Source organism: Schistocerca piceifrons, chromosome 7 (genome assembly GCF_021461385.2).
Source record: "Schistocerca piceifrons isolate TAMUIC-IGC-003096 chromosome 7, iqSchPice1.1, whole genome shotgun sequence".
NCBI lineage: Eukaryota > Metazoa > Arthropoda > Insecta > Orthoptera > Acrididae > Schistocerca > Schistocerca piceifrons.
The window spans coordinates 406,141,548-406,163,061 of NC_060144.1; the positions used below are offsets into that span (position 1 = coordinate 406,141,548).

A 21,514-nucleotide genomic window follows, 5' to 3' on the forward strand; every position below is an offset into this window, starting at 1 on the left:
GTTTTCTTAATGAAGCTATTGATTTACAAGTTTTTGGATTTGTTGCCAAGTTCATATTTTTACACAATAATTCAACAGTTTTCCTAGTTGCCTTCTTCATGGATCGAGCACATATTTTGCTGCTCACTATAGGACTCCAACCAAATGATGTACTCTTTATACTACATGCCACCTTAGAAATTGTTTCCTGGTGGTATCAAAAGAATAAAACAGTTTCATAGAAATTTAAGACCAACCAAAATGACATGGAAAATATATATAAAAAAATGTGATAAGTAAGGAATAGTCAATACCTATACCCTTCACCTAAAAATGTGTTAATAGACATTTATCTAGTACCAGAGAGAGGGCATTGATATGTTTGCCTACATGTTTTTAGCAAATTAAGCTCCAGATCCCACTTTACTCTGAAGAAATACCTTATTTTTTAATTATATTTTACAGGGCAACAACACGACCAGAAAACCATGGTTTGGGCTTGGAACGGCCAGAAGATGTGTCTAAGGGAGATGACGAGTATGACGCTTACAGGAAAAGAATGATGTTAGCATACAGGTTCCGACCTAATCCATTGGTAGGTATATAAACTTTTGGCATAAAAAGTATTTCGCTGTGCTTTTACAGGCAATGTTTTGTGTATACAAAGTTTTAAAGTCGTAAATAGATTTGATATGTCTTGTTGCTGAGAATCCCCAAACACACTTGTAAAAACAATAAACCATCCCATCCAAAAATGCTTAGACAAAATTGTAAATTAAGTTTTACACACAAAAAATGTTATTATAATGTAGCAGTCATGATTTGCAGAACTGAGACAGTGATTTATGTGAATACATATGTGTGTACGCGCGCGCGCGTGTGTGTGTGTGTGTGTGTGTGTGTGTGTGTGTGTGTGTGTGTGTGTGTGTGTTTTCTGCTTCAGAAGAAGACCTTTTGGCTGAAGACTCAAAGGTATAGCAATCTTTTTTATGGGAGATTCCATGAAATATATAATAAGGCTCCACCACGAAAGGCAGCACTTTTGGAGTGGGAAAGACATGCTTTTGCTTTTAGTGTTGTTGAAGATGGGCTGCAGAGTGGAAGAAAGAAGACATGAGAAGAAACATATACTGGAGTATCTGCTTTAGTCGAACGATCTCCTATGAAGTCAACACACAAGTGTGCTTCAGAAATTGGTATATTGAGAATGACTGTGCGATATCACATGGAAAAAAGACTGTAAGCCATAAGGTCAGACCTGTTTGACTGATGTTTGTAAACAAGTTACTAGTTACAGAGAGGAATGAGCACGTTTTAGCATACTGTGCTTTGTTGACTCAATTTGCAAATGCAGTGAACCATGCCAAGGTTATGTTTACAGATTAATGTGACTTTTGTTGCAGCTCATGTGCTAGAAATATTGTCATTTGGGCCAAAGAGAATCCTCATTACACAGTATAGTTTGAAAGGAATTTGCTTTGCATGATGTTATGGGCAGTGATGACATCACTTTTTTAAAGGGACTGTTAATGGCATAACTTATTTATACGTGTTTCAAACATGGCTAATACTACAGCTTGAGGAAAGGGACCTCACAGAACACATATGGTTGCAGCAAGACGGTGTGCCTCCTCACTACACTCTTTCAATGCATGAATTCATAAATGAACACTTTCCAGGGCGGTGGTTACGCCATGGTTCATCAGGAAAAGTGGCTCCCTTGAAATGGCCACCAAGAAGGCCTGCCTCACCACACTTGAAAACTCATTATGGGAGTAATTAAGGCACATGTATCTGCACATCATTAAGCTAGAAACAAAGAACTTTGCCATGCTGTTGAGGATGTATTTCGCACTGTAACACTGGATATGCTCAAAATATGTCAGGAAGATCGTGGAGGTGTATGGAAATGTGTGTGCAGCATGATGGGGAACATATCAATACATTGGACGTTTAATGCATAAGTATGTACTTGTGCTAAAATAGATCAAACCCATTATAGCATTCTATATTAGGTGGTATGAGGACTTTTGCTGACTATGTAGATGGAGACTTTTTTTTATTTTTTAGGACCAGCAGCGTAATATGCGCCTGATAACAACATGATTGTTACAGTAGGTACACCAAATAGCTGCTTATAATAAGTAATATTTATTTTCATTTTTGACTGTTTCTAATCGCCATTATTACAACACTATATGTTTACAGCGTCATGTAATAGTGGAACTGTCAAAACAGTTGTCATGTAGTAATTAATATTTAATTTCAATATCTTAACAACATTTACGATCTTGTTAAAGCAGTGATAGTTACACAACAGTCCACTAACAACACAATATGGGCGTCACATCAATGTAGATGTACTTGAAAAGCCGAAATAGATTGATTTAAATGAACATAAAGATTACTAATTATAAGCAGCTATTTGGTGTATCTACTGTAACAATTGTGTCATTATTAGATGCAGACTGATTAGTGATGCCTCATAGGCACCCAAATAAGACTATTTGTGTGTGAAACTTGCAAATTTCACTGTCAAGCAGTTTCTTTTTTTCCTCCTCACTGTTGACATCCACATCTTTTGTGGTCTTGCTGAAATTGAAGCTTCCTATTACAAGTTTTCTTTTTTATATATATATAAAAAGCATAACAGCTTAAATAACAGTTGTTATTGTGCGTATTGTGTATATCAGCACCTGGTGTTGTTTTTCACCCAGTATAAAATTTGTTCTTGTTTTGCATTTCCTGTTCTTTTTTCAGAGATAAACAGAGATAATTGAATTTCTGCATTGTTGTGTATTGTGTAGCATTAGTTATTTATAAAGTATGTTTTTTTGTTCATTGCGATTTCATGTATTTTATCTGTTTGTGTTGGATTGTGTGTGGTGTAGTTTCATATAGTTACAGCAGAATCTTAACATTACAAATTCAGGTTTGTTATTTTGTTGTTGTTCTCTTCAATATTTCATTCTGCACACTTAGTGTGAGTTTTATTGGTCACTAAGATTGCTTACTTCTGTTAAAGGCGTTATTAGCTCTTGTGGAAACAGTAAATCACCAATTGCTTGGAAATTGTCTTCAGACTATAGTGAACAGGAGAAATATAGCAAATACTATGCACTGAGGACTGAAAGGGCAAGAATATACAAAATATCTTTTGTCTCCAATGTAATACACCTTGGAACTTTATTACATGAAATGGGAAAACAGCACATATTGTTCCAGTCAGTGCGACACTACATGAATTTGGTGGTAAACTGTGGGAGATCACGTTAAAAAACCATTCAGTAAGGGGGTTTACAGGAGGAAATCTAGGCGTTAAGAAATCGCTGAAAATACTGCCTCTTGCTGTGTGCTTCTGAGGCTAAGAGGCATTGTTTAAGAAGGCGACACTAAAATTTCACAATATTTCAAAGGAGCACCTACTCCTCATGCAAGCTACATATTCTGCTGTGACACTTAGCACCTGGTTGGGGTCTTTGCCAACCATTAACATCACCTGAAAATGATTGTAGGTGCTCTGTTGAAATAATCTCTTGAGGCAGTGTGGGTTCTGATCCATATACTTCCATTTCATAAAAATCTAAGAAATCCCAGAAATTGAACCTGAATCTGTAGTCAGAGATGTCCATGTCCAAAACATGGCACAAGTAATTTCTACCATCATGTGTGTAATCTGGAAACTGAATTTCACTTAAATCATTTGTGCACTGAACAGTTTCATTTCTAAGTCTCTGTTCCACCTTCTTCTCTCTTCCAACCACTTTGTTTATCCAACTTGGTGGTAGTAAGAAATGAAAATTGCATCTAATTAGCCCAAATGGGAAATACCACCAAAATATGTTGCATGTATTAGTGCACACTTACTCTATTGAAATACTAGGGTGGGGTTCAGTAAATAGGGTAACAAGGGCTCTCACAGGTATATAAATTTCCCAAACAAATATAAATTATATGGTCAGATAGAAGAGACTGTCAAAGCTTTCCAAACTACATCAATACATGGAGATAGATGGTCGCCAAATTAAGTGCTAGTTAGTTGGTTGCATATACCATTGATCAATTGCACAGTATGGAAGCCATTATGATGTGGAGTGTGTCAGTGCACAAGAAATGCACATATGATACATCACTTTGTTTTTAGATATATTTTTCCCACATGGAATGTTTCCCTCTATTATATTCAATCATTAATAAAAACAAAGATGATGTGACTTACCAAACGAAAGTGCTGGCAGGTCGATAGACACACAAACATACACACAAAATTCAAGCTTTCCAACAAACGGTTGCTTCATCAGGAAAGAGGGAAGGAGAGGGAAAGACAAAAGGATGTGGGTTTTAAGGGAGAGAGTAAGGAGCCATTCCAATCCCGGGAGCGGAAAGACTTACCTTCGGGGGAAAAAAGGACAGGTATATACTCGCACGCGCACACACACACACACACACACACACACACACACACACACACACACACACACACATCCATCCGCACATACACAGACACAAGCAGACATTTGTAAAGGCAAAGAGTTTGGGCAGAGATGTCAGTCGAGGCGGAAGTACAGAGGCAAAGATGTTGTTGAAAGACAGGTGAGGTATGAGCGGCGGCAAATTGAAATTAGCAGAGATTGAGGCCTGGTGGATAACGAGAAGAGAGGATATACTGAAGGGCAAGTTCCCATCTCCGGAGTTCTGACAGGTTGGTGTTAGTAGGAAGTATCCAGATAACCCGGACGGTGTAACACTGTGCCAAGATGTGCTGGCCGCGCACCAAGGCATGTTTAGCCCCAGGGTGATCCTCATTACCAACAAACACCATCTGCCTGTGTCCATTCATGTGAATGGACAGTTTGTTGCTGGTCATTCCCACATAGAAAGCTTCACAGTGTAGGCAGGTCAGTTGGTAAATCACGTGAGTGCTTTCACACGTGGCTCTGCCTTTGATCGTGTACACCTTCCGGGTTACAGGACTGGAGTAGGTGGTGGTGGGAGGGTGCATGGGACGGGTTTTACACCGGGGGCGGTTACAAGGATAGAAGCCAGAGGGTAGGGAAGGTGGTTTGGGGATTTCATAGGGGTGAACTAAGAGGTTACGAAGGTTGGGTGGACGGCGGAAAGACACTCTTGGTGGAGTGGGGAGGATTTCATGAAGGATGGATCTCATTTCTGGGCAGGATTTGAGGAAGTCGTATCCCTGCTGGAGAGCCACATTCAGAGTCTGATCCAGTCCCGCAAAGTATCCTGTCACAAGTGGGGCACTTTTGTGGTTCTTCTGTGGGAGGTTCTGGGTTTGAGGAGATGAGGAAGTGGCTCTGGTTATTTGCTTCTGTACCAGGTCGGGAGGGTAGTTGCGGGATGCGAAAGCTGTTTTCAGGTTGTTGGTGTAATGGTTCAGGGATTCCGGACTGGAGCAGATTCGTTTGCCACGAAGACCTAGGCTGTAGGGAAGGGACCGTTTGATGTGGAATGGGTGGCAGCTGTCATAATAGAGGTACTGTTGCTTGTTGGTGGGAACCCAGAACCTCCCACAGAAGACAGTGTTTGTTGGTAATGAGGATCACCCTGTGGCTAAACATGCCTTGGTGCACGGCCAGCACATCTTGGCACAGCGTTACACCGTCCGGGTTATCTGGATACTTCCCACTAACACCAACCTGTCAGAACTCCGGAGATGGGAACTTGCCCTTCAATATATCCTCTCTTCCCGTTATCCGCCAGGCCTCAATCTCTGCTAATTTCAATTTGCCGCCGCTCATACCTCACCTGTCTTTCAACAACATCTTTGCCTCTGTACTTCCGCCTCGACTGACATCTCTGCCCAAACTCTTTGCCTTTACAAATGTCTGCTTGTGTCTGTGTATGTGCGGATGGATATGTGTGCGTGTGCGAGTGTATACCTATCCTTTTTCTCCCTAAGGTAAGTCTTTCCGCTCCCGGGATTGGAATGACTCCTTACCCTCTCCCTTAAAACCCACATCCTTTCGTCTTTCCTTCTCCTTCCCTCTTTCCTGATGAAGCAACCGTTTGTTGCGAAAGCTTGAATTTTGTGTGTATGTTTGTGTTTGTTTGTGTGTCTATCGACCTGCCAGCACTTTCGTTTGGTAAGTCACATCATCTTTGTTTTTAGATATATTTTTCCCACGTGGAATGTTTCCCTGTATTATATTCATATATATATTACAGTACAGTGTTAAAGATGAATATTTCTATTATTTACCCCATTCCCTTAAATGGCACAACATGCATATATTATATTAATAGATTTATTTATTCCTATTCAAGAATTCATCTATGGTATAGGACGAGTTGTCAAGGAGATATGATTTCAATTTATTTTTGAAGCTATTACTGCTGTCTGTCAGGCATTTTATTTATTTGGTAATTTGTCAAAAAAATTTATAGCAGCATATTTTACCCCTTTCTGTGCCAAAGATAGGTTGAGTAAAGGGTAGTGTAATTCTTTCTTTTTTTCTGGTATTATAATCATGAATGTCACTGTTGCTTTTAAACTGGTCCAAGCTGTTGAGAACAAATTTCATTAGTGAATAAATGTACTGTGAGGCTGTTGTAAGAATTCCCAATCTTTTAAAAAGATGCCTACAAGACGTGCAGCTATGAACCTCACACATTATTCTAACCACTTTTTTTGAGCAGTGAATATTTTTTGTCTAAGTGTTGAGTTACCCCAAAATATTATTTCATATGACATCAGAGAGTGAAAGTATGCAAAGTTATGTTAACTTACTAATTTCTGTAGCCTCAAAATTATCAATTATTCTGATTAAAAAAGTTGCCGAACCTAGTCGCTTTAAAAGATCCAGTAAGTGTAATCAGGTTTTTGCATTTAAAGGAAACTTCCGCAGCTGCAGTGAGAGATCAACTAATGAAAGTTAATGGCGTGAGAGAACGGCCACGAAAATAGGTGTGGTTTTGATCCCAAGAATTTGATAATGCAGAACTGTTGAGCAAGAAGAGCAAAGATCAGGGTGAGAAGCACATTCACCTCAGTTGAAAGTGTGCCATGTCGAAGAGTTAATTCAAGCCAGTATTCGCATTCATGAGAGGCAGACTGCACATACACGCTCAAGATCTTCATTGATTTTGTAATGGATATTGTGCATTATATATTAGACTACTGAAATATTTGCTCTTTTTGGGTACCACAGCAATTCTGACAAGAATTAAATCAAGTGATTGGTGTTGTCTTGACAGCACTTATACAGTAACAGCACCGCCGCCCCTTCCCCACCCACATTAAAACTGTGTTCCGGACCAAGACTCGAATTTGGGACCTTTGCCTATCGCAGGCAAGTGCTTTACCAGGAAGCTTCATATCAAGTTCTTTGTTTGTTAAGGAATGGTACCATGCCATTTTCAGCACTGAAATGGAACTTAGAATTTCGGCCCATTGATTACAATAAGTAATTTGTGGGTATAAAGTGTGTACCGAAAAGTCTCTAAATTTTGAATTTTTTACATAATTTTTGATGTAAAATGTGATAGATAATAGTCGTAAGATGCTGTGGTAGTGTTTCCTGAATTGTACAATTACTATTTTTCAGAACAATCCAAGGCGGCCATACTACTGAAGACCTGCAACAAAAGTTTTCAAGATGTGTGCCACTGCTTGTACAGTAGACTGTCAAGAGAATTTGTACTTCAGGCTGGGAAATATGTATGAATTAAGATGCTTTGACCTGCCACTGAAGCACATAAAACATCCATGCATCAAGTGGTTAGATTTTTGTATGAACTGTTGAGAAAGCTGTGTTGCTTTGCCTTGTGCTGCAGATATACTTTTTATAACATAAACTCTTTACTGTATTTGAGAGATTTACTTTGTGTACCAATAAATGTCTATTTGTATGCTAGTCATCATAATTGGAAGTTCATGGGAGACTGGAGGAAGCTTGCACATTACATTTCATTATAAGTATATGTCATGTGTAACTATTTTCCCCACTTGGTTGTATTCTTGTGAAATGCAAGGTTTGTCACAAAATCTGAGAACTTTTTTTTCGTGAAGGGGTAAGAAAATCAGTTACATTAATGCATCTGACAATTAATTTTTTTACTGTTGTAAATCTATTTTGGAAATTCTTACTGGTCCTACAATGGGTGAAACTTCTTACCTTCATAAAGTAGTAGCAACCTATTGAGCTATCATTTCTTTGTTTTTGTTTAAACAGTTTATAGATTGTCCAACCATTGGTATAACATGTATGAATTTGCTGGCTGTTCACTAAATTGTCATTTTCATATCCAAGTCTATTTTTCATATAAATATTATGAGTGTGGTGATAACAGTAAGAGTGGGCATGAAAAGGTGTTGTGGCTGAAGATCTTTTTTGTGTAAATACTGAAAGGATGATATTTGTGGAAATTGTTTTTGTGGTACTTCTTATTTGCATCAAATTGTGAAGTTATAACCACCAATAAATACATATTGCATTAGCATTTCCATTTTTTTGTTTAATCTCTCTCTCTCTCTCTCTCTCTCTCTCTCTCTCTCTCTCTCTCTCTGTGTGTGTGTGTGTGTGTGTGTGTGTGTGTGTGTGTGTGTGTGTGTGTGTGTGTGTTTTGCAGTTAAATGTAAAGTTGAAAGTAAAATATGAGATATGCAGATAATGTTGTTGGTATTAGCTGAATGTGCAGATGATTGAGATTTGACCAATAGAAGTACTTTAAAAATATGTTTTCTCTGCAGATTGCACATTGGGCAGGAAAATGGCTTATAATCAGTTCAGAAATACAAAAGATTTGTCGAGAAAACAAAGAATGAATTAAATTGCATTTATCTGCATCATTATCTGCTTGTTAGGCTCAGGTCTCCCCCCCCCCCCCCCCCCCCCCCACACACACACACACACACACACACACACAAATAGTTTTGTTTTTGTTACATTGAGTTAACTTTCTTCGAAATAAGACCTTGATACTTTAATATACTGCTGCTGCTAACATTTTTTTTTCCCAGTCTCCTCCTGCTCTCTGGAATCTGGCAACTGCAGATCCACTCAGACATTCCACACACACACAAATAGTTTTGTTTGTTTGTTACATTGAGTTATCTTTCTTCGAAATAAGACCTTGATACTTTAATATACTGTTGCTGCTAACATTTTTCATTTTTTTCCCCAGTCTCCTCCTGCTCTCTGGAATCTGGCAACTGCAGATCCACTCAGACATTCCATTGAAGTTTCTTGGAACATCTCACTCATTCAAAAATTACATCCTTTGCAGATCTGTGTAAGTGTTACAGATCATATAAAAGTAATTCAAAATTTCTAAAATGGCTGTTTCCAAAATTACATGTCTGATGGTTTACTGATAATTACAAAGAGATGATATTCATTGAAATCATTCATAACGCTGCTGAGGCAGGTCATTTATTCCTCTTAGGCTTTATGTTGGAAATCAACTAGTGTAACATCTGTATAAAGGAATATTTTACAACAAAGAGTCAAAATCTTTATGAGACCTGCCAACTTTTATGGTTTATCTATAAAGTTTACGAAAATTGCATAATTTTATGATTTTGTGAACAAAAATATGAAACATTAACATTCGATAGTCATCACAATTTGTACAACTGTTTGTTTGGGTGGCTCAAAGACAAATCTATGACAGTCGATAACTCACTCTTTGATATGATTGGTACTTTTAACCATGTGATGTTTGTGTCATCATTGGAATTGAATTTAAAGCAGGGATAACAGTTCGTCCATGTGAATCTTATGTATCAACAGGCTATGCTCTGCAAATTCTTTGTTCCGCTCCATAAGCTTGTTGTGATTTAGCCCACATTCTTTGACCATGTATGGGCTAATTACAGTCATTCTGCGTGTGTGTGTGTGTGTGTGTGTGTGTGTGTGTGTGTGTGTGTTATTTTTCATTGTTGTTGTAATTATTATTATTATTATTATTATTATTATTATTATTACTACTACTACTACTACTACCACTACCACTACCACTACCACTACCACTACCATGTGCATGTTCTTTGTTCACGAGTTTGGCGTTGTATTTATTTAGTGGCTTACGACTTTGTGTGCTTTGACCTGTTTCAATGAACTGTTTCACTGCCTTGAGACTTTGTTATAAATTTATGCAACATTCAATGATCCAGATTCCTTTCGCTATTTCAGTACATATTGAGACATTTGTTCTCAGGCACAGAGCCCTAATTATGTCACTGTCAACATTTCCAGACTTGGCAAAAAAGGTGTTGATTTTCTTGTCATCTTCCTTCTATCTAACATAACTTATGTGCTTACCGCACTTCACATGATTACTTAAATCGTTTCTTCCACCATGTGAAATATTAACAACACACCTACGTACCATGCAAAAGGCAATTTTTTCTCCCTTTCTAGCTCAACTGCAGCTGTCAGTGCTGAATATCCAACATCTACAATTCCAAAAAGTACAATCAGACATTTCCCTTGACCTATGTATAGGAGATAGGTAAAATATTGTGAACACCTGTACTTTCTTCGGAATGGTTTATTAATAAGGGATTGGACGTCCATTTACCCGCAATACAGCTAAATTTCTTCTTGGAATACTGGCATGTAATGATTGTATAGTCATCAATGGAGTGTTATGCCACTCTTTGATCAAAACTTCTTCTAACTCTCATATTGACGAGGGAGGCAGAAATCTGCTTCAGAGTCTGTGCTTCAATACAACCCACAGGGGTTTGACAATGTTCAAATCTGGGGACAGTGGTGGCCATGGGAGACGCTGCATTTCAGTTGCATGCTCTTCATACCACGGTTGTACTTTCCTGTCTGTGTGAATGGTGCATTATCATCCTGAAATATAGCATCATTGTTGGGCATCATCATTTGAATCATGGGAAGCATCTGATTACCTAAAATGTTCACATAATCGTTGGCTGTAACAAGGCCTTTGAGATTAATGGTGGGACCAGCAGAATACCATCATATGGCTGCCAGGACCATCACACTTCCACCTTCATGTTTAACAATTGGAATCAAGGAATCAGGATTGCAGGCTTCTGTTGGCATTCACATAAACTGAGCCCAGTGTTGGATATAACATATGATGTGTTTCCACTGATCAGCCGTCCAGGGTTTATGCTCCTGACACCATGTTTTATGTTTCTTTGCATTGATTGTCATCACTAATGGTTTCAGTATAGCAACTCGTCCACGAATATTCACTTTATGGAGTTCTTGGCAGACAGTGTCAATAGATACAGGGTTTCATAGATGGCTACTGAACTCTGCAGTCACTTTAACTGCTGTAGTTTTGTTTGTTTTGACACAGTTCGCATTAGCGTATGATGGTCTTTGTCATTTAATTTTGATTTGTGCCCACTGTTACGTTTACATGAAGATGTCTATCCATGTTTTGTGTAGGCTGTCAGGACTGTTGAAACAGTTGCTCTTAAAACATTCAATAAGTTGGCTGTCTTGGTTACTGATGCTCCAGCTAATCAGGCCCCCACCAGCTAATCAGGCCCCCACAATCTACCTTCTTTGGAACTCAGTCTCTGAATACAAGTACGAAGTGTGCACTACTTGTAAACAACCTGCACTAGTGCCTAGTCCGCACTGAACGCACACAGTACAGTGCGACATGTGCCTTACCTGTGTTGTTGACCATAAAACACAACCATCCCGTTACTACCACTGTTCACATTATTTTGCCTATCCTCTGTAGCTCAATCGCAGCTATCGATTCCAAATAACCAACACCGACAGTTCCAAACAATGGAACGAAAACCACAGCACTTAAAAACTCCTTGTTCAGTACATCAATTAAAACACAACCGACCTGCCATGAGTATACAACACACACAACAACACAGTTACTACAGAATAAAACCAAACCAAAAATTACTTACCAACAGAAGCCTCCAACAGTGCCATCTTGGCCACCACCTGCACACACCAAAACAAAAAAATTTGCTAAAACAGCCACAGCCTGCCATCTGTCCATCAACCAACCTTAAATCACTTGAATCACCCCCTCCCCCCCCCCCACACACACACACACACAAACACAAATAAACCAAAATCAATCACACCTTATTAAAAAAAAAAAATCACAACCATAAGGGTCCTCTCCAACATAATCTCAAAACAACCCCCCCTCCTCCAACCCATAACCTGCCCCAGTAACCTCACAACAAATACCCACAACCCCCCTCCCCAAACACCCAACCCTCTTTAACTCATCACCCGCCTGTACATCCTTCCCACAGCCCTCAAAAATCGTGCGAAAAATACAGTAATTCTCAGGGTGCTCTTCCACCAGCACTACTCATCTAAATGAGATTGCAGGTTGGAAGAGCACCTCTACCCCCTATCTGTAACTGATTTAATTGTCCCCCCAAAACCCTCTATCATGTTAGTACAAGCCCCAGTTTCATAATCCTTAAAATCAATACAGTGATTAACTACTAAATGATTACAACACCTTGTCCCCAAACACCTAGAAGATGAAAATGCTTCAGAAACTATAATGATACCCTCCTCAGTATATTCTTCAATCAAATCCACCAATTCCCCCTGACTATGATCCTACAAAATCCTAAAAACACAATCGGTGTTCCCACACCCACAGACCAACCTGAGAACTGCCCCTCCAATACTTTCTCTTACCAAACTGTGATACAATCAATTTAACAACCACCCCCGACCCAACCAACTTCCCCCTATACTTGACATACTCCGAACAACCCTCTCGACAAAACGAAAATGAATCCAAAAGAGTTCTCTCCCTGTCACTAGTCTTGTGCGCACAAAAACTTAAGAGGACCTATAACAAAAAGTAATAGGTGGGCAAGAAAATCTCTCTCATGGCCAACCTAGATTTCTCAAACGAGGTACCACATCTAATCATACACCAGATATTATCGCGCCGACGGTGCCACATATATGCGTCCCAGGTTTGTGCCGCAGGAACTCTTGTCAGCCTCATGTAGTTGCCAAAAATGTGACACCTTACATATTCTGCAATAAGACCAAACATCTGCAGAAATTTCGTGACAGGCACCATATCACCTCTGATTGTATGATACGCTCGTGAACTTTACTGTCATATCCATACCTAACAAAAAAGTAATAAAACGTCTTTCCGCACAACAAACACCAAACTAATAAGATCTAACAAAACCAGAAAACACAGAAACAAAAAAAACCTTGGTAACTCACTGAAAACACTTTCACAACCTGTGTCACTGCACCAGTTCTGTAAACTCAGAGCCACGTTAGCATGATCAAAACCAAACCTCAAAGAAAACCAATATGATACGTTAAACTTTGCATGTACACATACACAACTAGAGGGCTACACCAAACACAACAACATGACATCTACAAACACAACCAACTCAAAAAACTCTGCGCCTATTATGTCACAGGTCAAAGCAGACGGGTGAATCAGACACTTCCATTGCCCCAGTCGGTGAGATCCTTGTCGATATATTTTATTTTTTAGAGAAGAGTGTCAAAAGAAAAGAATGCCTTCAGAACTTGCACAATAAAGGGGCAAAGAAAATTCTGATGTACTAGGTGGTTATCTTTAGGCAGATTTTTGGATATACTACTGGACCAGTGGGACATGCTTCTTTCTTTGTTCAAGGAGGAAGTAATATGTACCCAAAACAATTCCACAAGCTTGACATCTTTCAGAATACATAGAGTTGAACAAAAAAGAGTACACATGTTCCTAAAAGAATAGCATTTCCTTTCAGATTTGACAAACCCATCGTAAAAAGTAAGACTTATGGTTCATCACATGAGGAAAAATTGTTTATGTTCCGCACTGTCCTTCATGTGAATGTTCCTTTATTTGACAAGTTGCCCTTTAGACTTCTTCTCCACAAGTTCACTTTTCATTAGAACTTCTAATGGGTTTGCTAAGGCAGTTACTCACCAAGTTTGTTAAGCCCAAAATTGTCAAAAGCTCATCACTGCTTGAAGTTGAGTACAACTTGATTCAAAATCAAAGAGGTGATGAAGAGTTAGATATTTCAGACTACAAACATAGTGAATGATCTCCAGGATAAAGATAAATCCCTTTTCTTTTCATCAGTGAGAAACTACTTTTGTACTGCTTGTGACCACATCATCAAGTTTGCTCTCAAGGATGATGTGATAGAACATGCCCAAGTTGCTAGGTTAGACAAAACTGAAGATGCACAGTTTTCTTCGATCTGTTTTTTCTTGGAAAAGTTTCCTTTCGTGTTAGATAAGGAAGAGAATGAAACTACGGATGAGGTTGTGAATGAGCTTCAGAGGCATTTCGCAACTCTTCAGGCAGAAGACATTTTGGCTGCAAATCAAGATGCTGCAAGTGATTCCAGTTGGGCACAAATATCAAGAATTTGTGGAACCAATGCACTTCTTAAGTATAACCAAATTTCTAACGCTCTTTATTCTCACCATTCCTCACAGCAATGCAGAATGTGAACATGTTTTCAGCCTTGTGAAGAAAAATAGAACAGAGTTCAGATCATCCATGTCCAAGGAATCTCTGAAATGCATTTCTATTTTTAAGACGAGGAGTTCTGGTCCCTGTTACGACAAAACGTTTTCTCAAGACTTTTTGCAGGAAGCTAAAAAGGCCACAACCCTCCTGGCCTCAACCTTCATTAGTCACTGTTCTCACCCATCCAGGCCCCTCCCTGTTCCCATTCCAGCACTACACAGCTGTCATTTCACCGCCAAATCCAGTCTTTTAATTTCTTTTTATTTCTCTCCTTTCTGCTACTTATCCCCTCCCCCCTCCACACCTTCTCTCCTGTCCTCCGTCTAAACTGCAACATTTCATTGTCCGCCACTCCCACCATACTATCCCTCCCCCTCCCCGCCCCAGCCTCCTCCTTATCCCCATCCAGTTGTCACTCCCATCATGCACTGGTGCCGCTGCCCGCAGTGTAGTTTCAGCTCTTTGAGACTGCAGACGTGTGTGCAAGTTGCGTTTACGTGTGTGTGTGTGTGTGTGTGTGTGTGTGTGTGTGTGTGTGTGTGTGTGTGTGTGTGTGTGTGTGTGTGTGTACTGCTGACAAAGGCCTTAATGGCCGAAAGCTTTAATTGTGTGAATCTTTCTGTTGTGCCTATTGCGACTCAGCATCTCCGCTATATGGTGAGTAGCAACTTCCCTTCTCTGGTATTGTTACATTCCATCCTGGATTTTCCATTGTTTGATGTAATCATCGGCCTACGATTTAAGTAGAAGTGATTTCATTGAAGTATTTTGATTAAAGCACGAATTATTGTATTTTGTAACCCAGTAATATTATTACTTTCTTCAAGCCGAGATACGTCGAAAATCAATAGATTTTTTGTTGCACTTGAGTTTTACTGATAGCCCTCTTGAGAAGTTGGCAGGTATGCTTTATTGTTAACATATACCAGGTGTTCCAAGAGGAATGGTAAATATTTTAGGGGGTGGTATTACAGGTATTTCTGCTGTTCCATCTTCTGGGGTATGTTTGGTTTAGATGATGTGTCACCTGTCTACCGGGATGTGTGAGCATCCAACTGTGAAAGAAAAACTCATCCCAGTAGCTTAAATAGATTCTTCTAGTAATGCTGGGCGCTCATTTTCAAGAATGTCTCAGTAATGGGACCCTGTAAGATGATGCAGTAACACAACAGGATCAGCTGACTGTTTATCACACCACAGCTGTAAAGAGAAGTATTCTTGAAAATGTGTCTCCACAATGGGATATGACGTACGAGTGTCATTGATACCATCACGAGTGAAAGTGGATTCATCAGCAAATAGTATTAATAGGATTACTGAATGATTTGTAATTAGTCAATGACAAAATTCCAGGTGATAAGGGTAGGGGCATGCATACTTAATGCCCAACACAGTCTTGTAGGCGGAACACTGATACGTGTAGAAATTCTGTAAGTGCTTGTTAAAGGAAGATGTTTCACCAACTGAATGTCTTATATTTCATCTATACGCATTTCATTTGCATGCTCAGATGGAATATGACTGGTCAATGCACCACTAATCTCAGACACTCTAGCGAAAACACACGTACACCTTGAATCTGGTACTCTGCAGTTTGTAAGTTGTTTACAGTATTCTCTACAAGAAGAAACAGCAGCACCAGCATTTCCATTAGAGAACCTGTATACAAATACCATCTCAGCTTTTGGAATCCATACAACATGATTAAACGATACAGTAGAACTGATTCATAAATCACAGTATCAGTTGAAAAATTCATTAATTTAAATTTGAGCACAACTTCAGTTTCAAAATAATAATCTTAGTCAATAAATAAACCCTTAGCAACCGGAGTGTCAAAAGGCGAAATGAAAACTTACATCTGTGATCAGCTTAGGTCTGTAACCAAGAAAAGTAGAACAAACTTTATGTGGAATCTTCTGTTTGAATTAGTATATAGTGCCACCTCCTAAAACATTTAGTATTCCTCCTGAAATACCTTGTATAATAAGGAAAAGTTTCTCTAGTGTGGAATCTTAAGGCACACCGCACTTAACATCAGTGGTTTCAGTTTTAAGCGTTACAAACTGTTTCCCATTAAGTAGATAAGATATAATAAAATCATGCGTAATACCTCTTACACCAATATTCAACAATTAATTTACAATGTGCTATTACACAGTGGAAATTCCTGGTAGGAACATCACCAATGTAGGAAAAGACAGATTGCAACTTACCGGAAAGGTGACACGTTAAGATGCAGACAGGCACAATGAAAAGACATTTGCACAAAGCTTTTGGCCACAGCCTTCATTCACACAAGCAAGCACACCTCGCGCACACTTGTTCGCCAACTCCAGCAGCTCGGGCCAGAATAATGTCGGCATTGTGGCCCAAACTGCTGGAGTTGGCGGTCATGTGTGCCTGGGGTGTGCTTGCTTGTGTGAATGAGTGTGTGTGATTCTCTTTTGTGGAAGGAGGCTGGGGCCGAAAACTTTGTATAAGTGTCTTTTAATAGTGCTTGTCTGCAACTTGATGCGTCATCTTTATGGTAAGTAGCAATCAATCTTTTTATTACATTGTTAATATGCTATTAATATTAACACAGCTAAAAGCTTTTCCAAGATCTATCATGTGTTACTTGCTTCCCATGACATTCGTCAAGGAACTGATTAGTTGCTCCTCTGGTGGATTTATTTTTTAAGAAGCTGTTAAAATTTCTTAGTATTCCATTTACTAAAGAGTTACAAAGTCTTCTCACAGTTTATAAGACAAAGCAAATCCTAATAGAAGATCATAGGTTGAGGGAACTTATTAAGGTGGAGTGAAGCTAGTTTGTGTTCTGGTCCTCTGGGTTTGGTGTTAAGATGTTGGAACCACAATCCACTCTGTCGAAGAGAGAAATCGTGAAAAATTCGAAACAAACCTCAAAAATGAAATCATATGTTGACAGACATTCCAGTGGAGAAGGATTATTATACAAAAATTTATGGCTTGGGAGAGGGAAAGTTCAAATGTTGAATGTACGAGGTGTCTGAAACAAATTTTGGGAATACAGTTTTTATGTGGTCACCTTGCAAAAGGTCAGATAGAAGAGGAAGATGCACAAAAGGGAAAGAACTACCCCATCTTCCAAAGAGGAACTGGAAAAAAAGAAAGAACAATGAGGGACGGTTATGGCAACCGACAGTACAACAGTGCATGCTGTACTTAAATTTGAAGTAGTCACTGAAAAACTCTGCTACATTAAAATCAAAGGGCAGTTGAAGAAAGTATCCATCCTCATTGTAAATGTCTTTACAGAAGAACAGGATTATTTTTATGAAATGGTGGAACAAGTATGTGGCAGGACGCCACAATTCAACATGAAGATGGTAACGGAAGATGCAAATGAGAAAGTCAATGGAGAACTTGCAAACAGATCGGTTAGTAGACTTATATACCTTACACAAAGGGTATGTGAGGTAAGACTGATTGTATTTGCTACAGCAAAGAATTTTGGAGATAACCAGTACAATATTCCCATCCAAAAATGTATATTTAGTAACGTAGATTGTTTTGGAGAGAGGAATACAAATTAGATTGACCCTCTATTGGTGCAGTCAAGGCTTGAAACTGGAATCAAGGAGCAGACATTGGAAGTGATCACAACTTGGTTGTAACTAAAGCAAACAAAAGAAGAGCTAGCACAGCAAAAGAAACATAGATGTAATATACAGCGAAATAGAGGAGAGGAAGTAAATACCAGTTAATGTTAAAGATCCAATTTTAAATCCTGGAGGAACTAGAAGAAAATGTATAAGAAAATATGAAGGGAAGAAAAACTGTTAGGAAAACCTAAAATCGGTAGTAAACTAAAGTAGCATGTAAGGTGGAAAGCCAAGGGAGGGAAATAGCTTCAGTGAAATACATCAAAGCAGCAAGGGAAACCAGACAGGTAATATGAAGAGAAAAGAAGCATTTCACCAACAAGCAATGAAAAAAGGCTGTGGGAGACAGAAGTAAAAATAATATTATTCTACAGGTGTAAAAGGTTGTTCAAAACAAAGTATAGACCACAAATCACAATGATGGAAACTATTATAAAGTGGCTTGGAGACCATCCAAGAAGAAAATACAAAATTGTGGAAGGGTTACTGAATGTTTCCTAGAAAACAAGATGATGGAAAATATTTAACGAGTCCTGGAACATCTATGAGAAAGACATATTACTAATCATTGCAGGGGGAATGGTCATTTCAGTTGACGAAAGTGCTGTCTCTAATAAGGTCGCTTTTTGAGTGCAACTGTGAAGTTACCTGTATGTGTAAAACAGGTCTAGATGAAATCAAGTTAATCACTAGATGTTTCTACAAACCATTTCATTCCACCATTGACAGTTTTCAAATCATTCACAAAGAAAGACTATATTTAGTAGTGTAGAAATACCCAGGTCATGCAATATTAGTTGGACATGACTTTAAACTACCAAATATAGAATGGGACATCCATATATTCATTGCATACTTTTGAATACATTTTCTGAAAAATTGGTCTTGAGCAGCTAGATGAATCTGGAGTGGCAATAGAAGATAGGAAAAGGAAAGCTGAAGTTTTAAATTTAAAGTTTAAGAAATCGTTCACGCAGGGAGGTCTTACAAACATATCATCATTTGATCAGCGCACAGACTCCCATATGGAAGACGTAGTAATAGGCATCCCTGGCATAGGGAAACAGTGCTGAAAACAAACAAATCACCACACCCAGATGAAATCCTAATTCTGCTTTACAAAGAGTACTCTACAGCATTGGCCCCTTACTTAGCTTTCATTCATCATTAATCTCTCATCCAGCATAAAGTACCAAGTGATTGGAGAAAAGCACAGGTGACTCCTGTATATAAGGAGGATAAAAGAACTGAACTGCAAAATTACAGACCAATGTCCTTAACTTTGGTTTGCTGGAGACTTCTTGAACATATTCTCAGTTTAAATATAATAAAGTTCCTTGAGAAGGAAAAGCTTGTGTAAAAACCATCAGTTTTAGAAAGCTTTGCTCATGCAAAACTCTACTATCCCTTTTCTCACATGATACCTTGTGAACTGTGGATGAAGTGCAACAGGCATATTACATATTCCTAGATTACCAAAGAGTATGCCCCACTGCAAGCTGTTAATGAAGGTACGAGCATTCAGAATAGCTTCCCAGATAAGTGAGTGGCTCGAAGGCTTCTTAAGTGATAGGAGTCAGTATTTCATCCTAGTGCCCCAGGGGAGTGTGATAGGACCACTTTCATTCTCTATATACATGATGGACAAAGTGAACAGCAATCTGTGGCTTTTTGCTGATAATGCTGTAGTGCATGGAAAGGTGTCAATGAGTGACTGTAGGAGGATACAAGATCACTTGGACAAAATTTCTAGTTGGTATGATAAATGGCAGCTAGCCCTAAATATACAAAAATGTAAGCTAATGCAGTTGAGTTAGAAAAAATTCCTCAATGTTCGAATACAGCATTAGTAGTGTGCTACTTTAAGGAAGTTTTGGAAAGCGTAGTTCACCTGAGACTGCATATAGAACACTAGTACGACCCAGTCTTAAGTAGTGCTTGAATGTTTGGGATCTACACGAGGTCAGATTAAAGGAAGACATCAAAGAAATTCAGGAGTAGGCTGCCAGATTTTGTACCATTGGGTTCAATTGGCACACAAGTATTACAGAGACCCTTCTGGAACTCGAATGGGGATCCCTGAAGGGAAGGCAATGTTCTTTTCGAAGAACGATATTGAGAAAATTAGAGAACCATTTGAAGCTGACTGTGGAGCAGTCTTACTGCTGTCAACGTACATTTTGCATAATGTCTACGAACATAAGAGTAATTAGGATTGTTATGGAGGCATATAGACAGTCATTTTTCCCTCACTATTTATGAGTGGAACTAAAAGGAAAATAACTAGTAGTGGTAAAACGTACCCTTCGCCATGCACCATACGGTGGCTTGCGGAGTATGTATGTAGACATACATGTGGGACCTATAAATGACATGAACCAAAATTGTAAGAGCATATAGTAAGAGAAGTGGACAATGTTGTGGCAAATGAAGAACAATAAAACATCAGGAACTGACAGCATTGCAGTAGTACTAGAACAAGTTGGTGTGTGCAGAAAAGCACTGTATGGTTTGATTCTCCAGGTTTGAAAGACTGAAAAAAATGCTGGATGAATGTGAAGAAGAAATAGTATATCAAATATATACGAAAGGGAGAAGACCCAAATATGAGAGAATTACAGGGAAAGAGGGGGGTTGGGGTGGGGAAGTGGGATGGAGATAATCACCCTAAGATATTGGTGCACACTCTCCTACAAAAACCATTTCTTTATACAGGGGTAAACTTTGAATAACACCAGACCACCTTTCTGAAGTCATGTTAGTGACAGACCATATATTTATAGAATGAGATTTTCACTCTGCAGCGGAGTGTGCACTGATATGAAACTTCCTGGCAGATTAAAACTGTGTTTCGGGCCGAGACTCGAACTCGGGACCTCTGCCTTTCGCGGGCAAGTGCCCTACCAACTGAGCTACCCAAGCACGACTCACGCCCCGTCCTCACAGCCTGCGAAAGGCAACGGTTGCGAGTTCGAGTCTCGGCCTGGCACACAGTTTTAATCTGCCAGGAAGTTTCATATCAGCGCACACTCCACTGCAGAGTGAAAATCTCATTCTGGAAACATCCCCCAGGCTGTGGCTAAGCCATGTCTCCGCAATATCCTTTCTTTCAGGAGTGCTAGTTCTGCAAGGTTCGCAGAAGAGCTTCTGTTAAGTTTGGAAGGTAGTAGACGAGGTACTGGCAGAAGTAAAGCTGTGAGGACAGGGCGTGAGTCGTGCTTGGGTAGCTCAGTTGGTAGAGAACTTGCCCGCGAAAGGCAAAGGTCCCGAATTCGAGTCTCGGCCCGGCACACAGTTTTAATCTGCCAGGAAGTTTCATATATTAATACTCCAACAAATGACATAATATTTGGGAATTTGGTAAGAAGGTATACAGTCTATTTATAGATTTCAAGAAAGCATGTAACAGTGTAAAATGAGAAAGCTTGTGGAAG

The 21,514-nt window shown here is 39.2% G+C and overlaps 1 protein-coding gene and 1 non-coding gene across 3 annotated transcripts in view; one reads left to right on the top strand and one right to left on the bottom strand.

Annotated features, from left to right (window-relative positions):
* The window catches only part of LOC124804702 (SURP and G-patch domain-containing protein 1), a 152,409-nt gene extending 143,970 nt beyond the window's left edge, over window positions 1–8,439 (top strand). For both annotated transcript variants that reach the window (XM_047264960.1, XM_047264961.1), the window contains exons 12-13: window positions 445–574; window positions 7,545–8,439. In XM_047264960.1, the coding sequence (XP_047120916.1) occupies window positions 445–574; window positions 7,545–7,571 (157 nt within the window). In that variant the 3' untranslated portion in view covers window positions 7,572–8,439. The remainder of the gene's footprint in view (window positions 1–444; window positions 575–7,544) is intronic.
* Window positions 8,440–20,927: 12,488 nt separating this feature from the next.
* On the bottom strand, window positions 20,928–21,002 carry Trnas-cga. The gene has a single exon. It is a non-coding gene; the product is annotated as a tRNA-Ser (tRNA).
* Window positions 21,003–21,514: the final 512 nt, after the last annotated feature.